General features: G+C 37.0%; 1 protein-coding gene across 1 annotated transcript in view; it reads left to right on the forward strand.

Annotated features, from left to right (window-relative positions):
• The first annotated feature begins 885 nt into the window (after window positions 1-885).
• Window positions 886-12,076, forward strand: part of RFT1 (RFT1 homolog) — a 35,979-nt gene continuing 24,788 nt past the window's right edge. The window contains exons 1-6 of the mRNA XM_015822340.1: window positions 886-1,039; window positions 5,395-5,480; window positions 7,090-7,206; window positions 8,199-8,388; window positions 10,240-10,341; window positions 10,942-11,076. Of these exons, the coding sequence (XP_015677826.1) occupies window positions 941-1,039; window positions 5,395-5,480; window positions 7,090-7,206; window positions 8,199-8,388; window positions 10,240-10,341; window positions 10,942-11,076 (729 nt within the window). The 5' untranslated portion in view covers window positions 886-940. The remainder of the gene's footprint in view (window positions 1,040-5,394; window positions 5,481-7,089; window positions 7,207-8,198; window positions 8,389-10,239; window positions 10,342-10,941; window positions 11,077-12,076) is intronic.

Here is a 12,076-nt window from a genome sequence, read left to right on the forward strand (position 1 = left end):
TGGCCTAGGGAGAATTTTAAATAGGGACAATTTTAATTAGAATTTTAATGGTAACACAGCGGTAAATATTTGTTTTTAATTGGTTTTTATTGGGGATAGTGTTTGTATCGTTTTAATATGCTGTAAGCCGCCCTGAGTCCTGTTGGGAGAAGGGCGGCATATAAGTTCAATAAAATAAATAAATAAATAAATAAATAAAATTAAGAAGAAATTTCCTAACAGTGAAAAAAACCAGTGGAAGGCTTGCCTTCAGACGTTTAAAAGCCGGAAGCTTTTAAGAAGACACTGGACAGCCATCTCCAAGATCCCTTCCAACTCCATTCTTCTGCATGTTTATATGTGCATGAATACTAGTGTAATAAACTCAGTTTTAGTTTAAGCTGTATGGGAGCACCATTCATAAGATTAACCTCTGGCACGTTTAGACCTATTTCAAAGAAACCTTCCACTAGAAAAAATGTCAGCAGCAGGCAATGGTCACAAACTCAATGGGGAGAAAATCCATTCCAAGTCCCGATCTTTATTCCCAGTACGCCTAACTCCGGCCTGAGGTAGGACTGGGGAACAAGGACTAGGAAACCAGCCTCCCCTCCGCCTTACCGCGGCAAACCAGGCCCCAAAACACACTCGCCCAAGACAACCGGCCAGTTCAAAGAAGGGGCACTTTCCGCGGCAGCTGGATTCCCGGTTTTGCCACGTGTGAATCTTGCAGGTGCGAAGGAAAAAAAAAAGAAAGGGGGGGGAAAGCAAGGACAGCGCAATAGCATCTGCAGCGGATTAGAGACGATTCGGTGGAACAAGCCGCCGCCTTCTCGTCCTGCCTCTGCGGCTGACGGGATCCGAGCGCGACGGGGAGGAGCCACCGGCTGCTTCTCCTCTTCTGACAAGGCAGCCGGCGAGGGAAGGGAAAGAGTTCGGCGGGACCGGAGAATCGTTTCGCATGGGCGCGAAGGATGGCGGGACGGTGCCGGGGACGATGGGCTCCCAGGACGTGCTCAGGGATACCGCCAAGCTGGCTTCCTCCAACGCCCTCTTGCAGGTACCCGCCCCAGAAGATGGGAAGGCGGGGATGGAGATCAGAGGGCGCGCAGTCGCCGCCGCCTTTCGCTCTCTTTCCGCCTCTTTTTCCCGACTGCCGGCCTCTCCTTTCTCGGACTGGCTCTTTCCAAGAGAGGTGGTGAATCTCAAGCTCCCGTTGAAGTGGAGAGAAGCCGTTTAACGTGTCCAGACACGTCAATAAGCTGCTGGCGGAGCCGGGAAGCAAAGTGACTTCAATAGGCAAAAAATCAGTGGAGTTTCAAAAATCGATCATAGCATATGTGACTATGCTATAGCAAGTTCTGTGGCTCGTGATAAGAATCCCAAATGTTGGCTCGTGAATCATAAGAATCCCAAATGTTGGAAATGATTTTTCCTATTGCAACCTTTTGCCACTGCAGGAATCCAACGCTCCAGCATCTCAGATAAATGTCTGTTCCATTTAAGACATTTTCTTGATGTTGAGCTGAAATTTACTTTGTAATCTAAACCTAGTGTTTCCTGTGTCCTGTAACAACTCTGCCCTGTCTTCTATGGGACAGCCCCTGAGAGACTTAAAAACAGATGTTATGCCTTCCCAGATCTTTTCTCCAGGATAAACATATTCAGCACTCCCCACTGTTCCAGGACATAATGCCCTTCACATAATAGGATATGTCTATGGAGATTCTCAATCACAGGTCATGGTTGTTCCAAAGGTGCTTTTTCCAAAAGAGAATTGGACTCTCTCGGTTATTTATTTTATTTTATTTTATCCATCCATCCATCCATCCATCTGATATCCATACAACTCTGGGCGGCTTACAACAATCATTTCCCACCATTCAGTTAGAACTGAAGAAGCTTCTTGGATGAGAAGCAATTATTTATTTGCTGTCCCATTCAGTTAGAACTGAAAAAGCTTCTTGGATGAGAAGCGAAACATTTTCAAAGGAAAAACCCCCAAGAAATTCCAGTTGTCTTTGGAAATAGCACCTTTAGGTCTCCTCTGGATACATTCCAGGTCCAGTATTCCTAAAATGATTCCTGGCTCATATTCTTGAGACATTCATCAAGACACCAACTCCGTTTTGTCTATACTGCTGACCTATATAGTCTCTGCATTTACTATATTTGTGCCTTTGAGTTTTTTTCTTCCTGTTCAGCACTGTTTTTCTATTAAAATTCATCTTGTTGATTTCTGCCTGTTGCTCATCCTCCTCCTGAATCTTGATACTGTCCTCTAAGATGCTTTGTTTTCCCTCATCTCTTTGCCATATGCATATTTGCCATTTCTCAGAAATTACCTGCATTTAATCTGAGAAATTACTTTATAAAAACTATTTGTGGATTCAGTTATTTCAAGACATTTTTGGCAAATGGCAAAATATGTAAGGTCTAAGCTTAACAAAGAATGTATGCCTAAGAGATATTTGCTTATCAGTGTCACATTCTTTTAATAAATACTATTGGGTCAAGAAGCAACAATGAGGCTGGACACGGAACCACTGATTGGTTCAAAATTGGGAAAGGAGTCCGGCAAGGCTGTATACTGTCGCCCTGCCTATTTAACTTATATGCAGAGCACATCATGAGAAAGGCAGGGCTAGATGAATCAAAAGTTGGAATTAAGATTGCCGGGAGAAATATCAACAACCTAAGATATGCAGATGATACCACTCAAGTGGCAGAAAGTGAAGAGGAACTAAAGAGCCTCTTGATGCGGGTGAAGAAGGAGAGTGCAAAAGTTGGCTTGAAACTCAACATTAAGAAAACCAAAATCATGGCATCCGGCCCTCTCAATTCCTGGCAAATAGATGGGGAAGAAATGGAGGTAGTGACAGATTTTATTTTCCTGGGCTCCAAGATCACCTCAGATGGGGANTACTTTGGCCACCTAATGAGAAGGAAGGACTCACTGGAGAAGGGCCTAATGCTGGGAAAGATTGAGGGCAATAGAAGAAGGGGACAACAGAGAATGAGGTGGCTGGATGGAGTCACTGAAGCAGTAGGCGTGAACTTAAATGGACTCCAGAAGATGGTAGAGGACAGGAAGACCTGGAGGAACGTTGTCCATGGGGTCGTGATGGGTCGGACACGACTTCGCTATTAACAACAACAACAACAATTGGCTTTAGAGCTTTTCCTGTCATATCTCTTCTTATACTCTTGTTTTCTCTATTTCTCACATTGAATAAATAATTTATTTAATCAATTCAATGCAAAGAGTCAGATGGTTCTCATTGGATAAAGTTCTTATGTTCTCATGTTACCATTTTATTCACAGTTGACAATGAGATAGGTACCATAAGTGGATTTGGTGATGCATGCATTCAAAGGCTAAACTTTTTCCCTGATAATCTTTCTAGTGGTTCATTTAATGTCAAAAAATGTAGAGTGTATGTATGTGTGTGTAGGTATATGTGAGTGAGTGAATGGGTGTATGTGTGTGTATGTACTGTATGTATGGATGTGTGCATACATAAATACACATGCACACACACACATACATAAGGGGCTTCCAGTCACAGATAAATGTAATTATTGATTTTACTTTAAGCAAGCATTTTAACAAGATAAAAGTGCAAATATTAGAAAAGAAACAAGGAAGAATAGTGGGAAAGAAAGAAAAGAATATAAAGATTATCTCATAATCTTTTTACAGTGGTATAAATGCCTTTATATTTTATCCTCTCTAAGATTACATCATAATTTCCTTTTTTCCCATGAACTATCCTTTCTCATCCTCAGTCCCATAAATCACAACTTCATTTTTTTCTTTTTATAACAGAAAGGCCAGAAGGGGTTTCCAGCCACTGATAAATGTAGTTATTGATTTTCCTTTAATTAAGCAAGTTGTTTTGCCCTCTCTTCAAGTTTTATCATCTTCATCAGGCATTCCTCCATTGAGGTTATTTCAGAGTGTTTTCTTTTTTGTGCATTTAGTAGACTTGCAGCTATAATAATCCTACAGCTACATTGTTGAGCTTCCATGTCTGGAATAATTAAATCAAGCAAAGACACTTGCATTTCCCTAAAACAACTGCTGCCTATAATTTGTAATGCTAACCCAAAGGAATCTTGTTGTGTAGAAGAATTCTTTGATACAAGTAATAGAAACAGACTCGGGATTGAAAATGTTACTTACGCTTTAAACAACTGATGGAAGTTCATTCTGAAAAGGCTACAAGCATTGCCCTACAGATTAGGTTAGGCTGTAATCGAAACAAACAGCATAGTTCAATAACTATATGGCAGTTAAGACTCATTACAGCCAAGTTGTAATTACAATATGGGGTGTAATTATTTTCTATTGCCATATATAGAATCTTATATAAAAACTAACAATAATGCTGATACCTTTTTGGAAAAGCTTTTCATTATGCTCAGGTTTTTACCATTCTATTCTACAACCTATAATACAGTAGGATTGCTCTTTTCCATGCTGAAAGGTTTATTTGGTAATGCAAGCTAATGTTTTTATTTTGAAAGGAATGTTAGTAATATTACAAATTAAACTAATAAAAGTTCTATGCATTCCACGTGCTTCATATTCTGTGAGTGTGATTGAGTCTGAAGGTGAGAGAATGTAATTTAGACTTAATCACTTAAAAGGGCTTGGTCTTGCATGTATAATGAATACATTAAATTTAAGTATCTGTAGAGTTATTACTGAGTTTGTAACAAAAGTTTATAGGCAGCCTTTTTGGAGTATCCAACTTCAACTACCAGTATTAGAACAAGTGAATAATCCTACATATGAATTGAGTAATTGAATTGAAGCGTTTACTATTATTTAGTGGAGATAAGATCATAGTGCAGTGATGGCAAACCTTTTAGAGACCGAGTGCCCAAACTGCAACCCAAAGACCACTTATTTATCGCAAAGTGCCAGGGCTGCGTCAGCATTGTGGTGTCTCAGGGGGGCGTGGTCCACTGGTTGGGTGTGGCTGCAGTGATTATGGCAGCCTGGGTGAGCGTGGCCAGGGCCAGTCCCTCACCATCTCCGGGGCACTCTCGGGGGGGGGCAATGCCGCTTGCTCACTTCCTGCCCTGTCGCTTCCAAACGCCACGTGCTCGCTACTCTGGCGAACTCTGCTGGGGCAACGGTGTGCGTGCCCACAGAGAGGGCTCCAAGTGCCGCCTCTGGCACGCGTGCCATAGGTTCGCCACCACTGTCATAGTGTTAAGATGAAGTCCTGAAACAAACAAATGTTGAGTTCATTTACAGCAGAGGTCTTCAAACTTGGCCCTTTTATGACTTCAAATCCCAGAATTCCTCAGCCAGTCCACAAGTCATAAAAGGGCCAAGTTTGAAGACCCCTGATTTACAGTTTGAAAGTTAATGTTTGATTAATTTCACTTTTCTTTTTGCAGGTGCTATTCCGGCTAATTACGTTTGGTTTAAATGCTTTTACTTTACGTTATGTATCAAAAGAAGTAATTGGTCTTGTGAATGTAAGGTAATAAATCATAGTTATTTCATAAAAACATGAAATATTAATGGTTCCAAGTTATAATAGCTTTGTCTCTATTTTCTGTCTGGAATAAATATGGATAAATTACTTAACTTTCTGCTGTTTGGCGTGATTCTGCAAGGAGATATTTTGAACTGTATAGATGAATCAAAGCCTGCACTGATTTTAAATGCAAATTTGAGTTTGTGATTTAGTTTCTTGAATAAATGCCTTTTCCTCTAAATTATGTAAATATCTAGTGGCTTTTGAAAATGCTATATTTCCAAAGTCATTCCTGATTTTAATAGATATGCAGTACTTCTGAGTCATTCTTGAAATGACAGTTTTGCTGCTTCTTTATTATTTCAAAATGTGAAATATACTGGATTTAATTGTACACCAGGTATGGCCAAATGTACTAGTTTTTCTACCTTCCCTTAATTAACAAAAACTTTGTCTGAAAAATAATAGCCACGTGTCCAAAACTACACTTCTACCTTTAAAAGAGAGCTGTTGTGTAGCTTTGATGCCTTAATGTGATACCTTAATGTAATATTCTTTTACCTATGGTTATTCTAGAGCAAAATTACTTCTGACAGAATTTGACATTTAAAATTGATCCACTAAAAGCAATAGAACTCTATGAGAGACATAAGAAAACCTTGAATAATATTTTCAGTGTGCTCTTCTTTTATGATTTTCATTTTGTGTATTTCTTGATTTTAATTTTTATTATGAAACCCTCAAGAAACTTGTTTTCAGACAGATGAAAAATAAACAATGGGAATACATAGATAAATCTGTGGTATAAATTAATAAAAATCATTTCCACTTTTCTTGATACCATATAATATATACTCAGTGAGTTACAATTGCATACAAAATGGTAAAATATTATAAGATTATTATTTTTTCTGTAATTAATAGTGTTACTAAGAAACTTAGTATAACATTTAAATATAACTTAGATAGGATCCAGAGAAAAGAAGCTTAAAGCTAAAACCTGGGGATCATTACCAAGCATGAATATATCTTCTGTTATATTCTGCAGAAATGAGAGGTCTGTCCATTTAAATTGCATTATCTCCCCAATTTGCAAAATATATGTAATCAGGGTAAAGTAGAAAAAAACTTCACTGAAATTTTTGATATCACCTCAGATTTTCAACAACTAAATTTAAGAATTTTTTAAAAGCTATGTATTTATAAAAGGTTAATTAAAAAAAGACTAAAACCTAAGTATTTTGAAACTTAAGTAATTTGAAAATACATATTGGGGCAGTTCATATATCTTCTGTTACAAAAGGGAAGCATGTAGTAAATGATTTATAAGCTTATTAATATTCAAATGCCTAGTTTGTGTCTGGCACAACTTCTGTGAGATGTTATGACTTGCCCCGGTTGCATGTGTCCCTGGGTGAGTGCAATTCACAATTGAGAACCCTAAGGTAATCAAATATTCTTTGATACCTATTATTGATAGCTATAATGGTTATATGCTTAATATAACTATATTAATAACAATATAATAAAATTATTTATAGTGGAAATTACCTTTTTAAAATGAAATTCCCTTTTTCTTTCTTTTTCTTCCCTTTTCCTCCCAAAATATTAGACTGACGCTGCTTTATTCAACAATAGTTTTCTTAGCCAGAGAAGCATTCCGTAAAGCTTGTTTGAGTGGTAGTTCAAGAAGGAACTGGACACAAACATTTAATCTGTTATGGCTAACGTAAGTTTAAATTACTCATTTGAACATTTTAGTTATTGAGTTCTGCAATTTTGCTTGCACTTTTGAAAAGGTAGAGGAGCTTGTTTTTGAAGTCATGATTGCATTGAGAAACAGGCAGTTGAGTTCCTCAAGATAGGATATGAAATTGTCAAATCACTTGATGCTTACCTAAATTGCATCTTAGTTTATCTGTAATAGTTTCATTCTAATTGCATATATTAATTACCTAACGTTTAATTAGGTAATTTAATTTGCCTTTCTAATTTAATTCTAATTGCATATATTAATTACCACATCTCCATAGACCACATTTGAGAAATTGAGAAAAGCTGCTATTCAGCTTTTGGATGAGAATAATTTTCTTTGGAATAATTCTTGTCCCACTGCCTGGAAAAAAAAAGCAATCTCCAATTTTCAGTGCTAATGTTCCGAAGTTAAATAAACTTTGGAAAGTCAATGCTGATGGGAAAGACTGTGGATCTTTTATATAATACTGTACTCTGCTTTAGTTGAAGAAATGCAAGTGCCTTGCTTTTTTATAGTGAGTGAAGGAGCAAATAAAAGCGCTCTCTCTCTCTCTCTCTCTCTCTCTCTCTCTCTCTCTCTCTCTGTGTCTTTATTCGCACCCGTGCATATTTGCATATAACATCTGCAAAATTTGCTGTTTGTGCTGTTCCTTTTTTGCTTTTTGCATTAGGTTATTAGTTTCCAAAGAGCATTCCTACCCTAAAGCACTGGATGAAAAGCATAGATTTCTCAAATAAATATGTATGCAAAAACCTTATAAGTTGTAATGCATTCCAAGAAAAAGTGTAATTAAACTACAGAAATAATTTATTCCTATAGATGTAGGAAAAAACAGGTACACACACATTTGAAATGTATTGTACTGACTCATGGTTTGCAGACGTTTCTAAAAATTCACATTGAAGATGGGAGAGAAAAGAGCAAGTTATTATTTTTGGCTTAATGATTTATCTTAACTTTTGTAGAGTTCCGTTGGGCGTATGTTGGTGTGCGTTCTTCGGCTGGATCTGGCTAGATATACTTGAAGTTCCTAATGAAAATGCAATTCCTTACTATAATTTTGGAGTACTTGCTTTTTGTCTTTCTGCTGTGATTGAACTCCTGGGTGAACCTTTTTGGGTTTTAGCTCAAGTACATTTACTTGTACGCCTAAAGGTTAGTGAAATTATATGAAATTGTATTTCTTGCTTCTTTTAAAATTATAATCATGAATAGATGTCTGAAGTTAAAAAATTTATTCTGACATATTCTGACATTTTCTTATAGGTAAAGTATTGATTTACTGATTAATCTAAATACATTAACTTAAATGCATTAGTCTTATTGAATAACAATGACAATAACAAAAACAACGACAAGCACCTGCCACATAACACCCCAGACTTAACAACTGTCAATAAGAAAGACAACAAAATCTGGATAATGGTCATGGCAGTGCCTGGAGACAGCAGAAGAGAAAGAACTGGAGAAGATAACAAAATACAAAGACCTACAAATAGAAATAGAATGACGGTGGCAAAGGCAAGCAAGGATAGTAGCAATAGTAATGGGCGCCTTGGGTGCAATCCCAAAACAACTGGAGCACCACTTGGACACCATTGGCATTGACAAATTTGCCATCAGTCAATTGCAAAAGGCGGCCTTACTAGGAACAGCTTCCATCCTGCGACGATATCTGTAATACCATCAATTCAAACATGCACAACTCCTTGGTAAGGACTCTATAGGTAGACAAAAATGCCAAATCCAGTCTGAACATCTGGCTGACTGTGAATGAACCATAATACAAAGATACAAAATGATTACAAAGTACCAAGATCTGAAAATTGAAGTTAAAGGATTATGGTATAAACTGGCAATGATGATCCCAGTGGTTATTGCACATTGGGTACCATACCAAAAAGTCTTAGACTACACTCAGAAAATCTGCATAGTGATAAAATTTCCAAGTGCCAGATACAAAAGCCACACTACTTGGATCTGTACATATAGATTATGATAGCCTAGGTTCTTGGGAAGAACATGATGCGAATGAAGGCCAACATCAGCTAAAGAACTGGCAGCTGTGATTTCACATGTATATGATAATACCACCTTTTATTTTTGCACAGTTCAAAGCAATGTACATAACTCTTCTGTTTCTTATTTTCCCCACAACAATAACACCGTGAAATGTGTTGGGCTGAGAAAGTCACACCTCTGGTCTCATGCTAAAACTCCTACTCTTGTGGTTTCTAGTCAGCACATTAACCAGTGGTGGGATTCAGCCAATTCGCACCAGTTCGGCAGAACCGGTAGCTAATTTTTTATTGCCCAGGCCCAGAATGGACTTCCAGAAGCAGCATCCACATAGAGAACCGGTTGTTCACATATTTGAATCCCACCACTGACATTAACCACTACACTAGAATGGCTAAGCAGAAATGGTGGAAGTGCTGTTGCATTGGCAAAATGAGGTTTACATAGAGGTAGTCTTACAGAAGCTATACCTGCATAACCAAAGTATATAAAGATTCTTCTTTTTCATCTCTAGCAATTATTTTTTATTATTTTCCTTTCCCTTTCAAAGCTGATGATGGTGTTGTTTATAATACAGAGCCATCATTGCAGGCCTGGAAACATTTGGAACAAGATTTCTTCCATAGTATTGCTTTACTAAGTTTACTTGTTCATCACATTTGAGTTTACTGAAATCAATAGGCTTTTTAATCCTGATAACTACCTTATTTTCCTGAAACAAAGCAAGAATAATTTAACTGGGGTTCAGTTCATTATGTCTGGCACAGAGGATATGGATGCCCAAACAACTAAAAACAACTGAAAATATTGTCCTAAAGAAAAATGGTTGTACTTTGAGAAGTTTCTGCTGTTGTAGAAAGTATTCAAGGCTTTTCAGAGCTATAGAAATGCTTCAAAATAAGATTTCTGGATTACATGCTTTTTGAATCTGACACATAAGTATTAGGAAGTTGTGTATCTGATAAGATCTTTATATGTTCTTTACAGGTGATAGCTGAGAGTTTGACGATCCTTTGCAAATGCTTTTTAACAGTCCTTCTAGTAGTTTTGTATCCACACTGGGGGCTCTATATCTTTTCTTTGGCTCAGGTACAGTTTTCTACCTGCTTTATTATCATTTATTGGATCTATCATATGAATTGATTGTTGAAACTGGAACATTTTCTTTAAGCCATGTCACATTAATGGTGTTCCCAAGCAAATATATTTACATCCCAGTGCATGCTAGACACATATAACTTTTAATTTAGCATGATGGATAAGTGGTATGGAAAACTAGTATATGCTTGTGTCTTGTGCAGAAGTGCCAGTGCTACTCTGCCAAGGAGGTGAGATGAACATAAGGGGTGGGTTTGTCTTGAAAATAATTCAGAATTAAATTTCTTACTTATAGCATTTCCCTCATCATTTTAAATTTCTTGGCCCAAGTTAAGATGAGTGCTCACAAATAGACCAGTACAAACTGAAAACTGAGGTTGACAGGTTCCCCCTAGAGAAAAGTCATATTGCTTGTATCCTGTGCCCATTGGCATCTGCCTCACTATGTTGATCCTTAAGCAGGATTGGAGTGGATGTAATTCCATCACTGTTGAATGTTGCCGAGATTCCCTTTTGTTGTTGTTCAAATAAGAATGTTGCTGCACTGTCCTGTTGACTATAAAACCAACATGAATTATTTTTCCTTTTCAGCTTTTATACACTACCATTCTAGTATCATGTTATATAATATATTTCATGAAATTTTTGGGTTCTCCTGAAGCAACCAAAAAATCATTTCCTATTACTAGAATGGTATCTTTTTTGCCAGCTTTTGGACAAAATGAGGTAAGTCCAACAACTTAAAGAAAAATCCAGGTTACTTCTTGGCACAAGATGTTTGCTGCTGTTGTTGTTCATGAGTAGCCAAGTTGTCCTCAGAAATTTGTAGACTAAGTATCATAGTTTAACCACTTAGCTGTTAAATCAGTTTTAGTTTTACACTGTCATTTTTCAGGTTTCAGTTGATTACATTCTTAATATTTACATGTTATTGTTTGAAAAAAGAAGCATATAATACTTGATATTCTGGGTACACATTTTTGTTATACAGTAAGATCATTTATAACTTGGATATTCAATATTAGTAAATAAAAAATCAATATCTGAAATGGGCTGAGACATTTTTGCTCTTAGGCTTAATTTCAATATTTAAACAAAGTATATATTTCTGTTTCCAACATAACAATCTTGTTACATAAATAATATTTTTTGTTAAAAAAACCTGACAGAATCTTGCAAGTCTGATCTGGCTATACTTCCTCCTCCTTCAGTAATTTAGGGAAGCATTTGCCTGATTCACTTCCAGATGTTATCTGGCCATTCTGGACTTAAAAATGTTTTGGCTAGGTAACATTTCCTGCAAATTTCTGTCAAGGTCATCTTCCTTATTCTCTTCATGTGGCATATTTCTGTTGCATTAAGGTTTTTCTATATCTTAAGAAGGGACTCCCTCACTAGTAATCCTCTGTTCAGCCTATACATATAAGATGATAAAGAGGAAATATGAGGAAAATATTTTATTAGCTAGAATCAGAGGCCATTTGTTTATCAGCATTGAACTATTCTTGATTAGTTTTTGTAGTAGTGGAGAAGTTATCTCATATCTCTAAGCTCCGTTTCTTTTAAAACTTTATTTTTATAATATAGGTAGTCCTTGACTTCTGATTGTTTAATGACTTTTCGAAGTTACAATGGTCTTGGAAAGGGTATTTTATGGCCCATAAAACTCTTCAGAAAGTATTGCACACACCCCCCCATGCAATTATATGATCAGTATCTGGATGTT

Source organism: Protobothrops mucrosquamatus, unplaced genomic scaffold, assembly GCF_001527695.2.
Source record: "Protobothrops mucrosquamatus isolate PMUCROS unplaced genomic scaffold, P.Mucros_1.0 scaffold1526, whole genome shotgun sequence".
Taxonomy (NCBI): Eukaryota; Metazoa; Chordata; class Lepidosauria; order Squamata; family Viperidae; genus Protobothrops; species Protobothrops mucrosquamatus.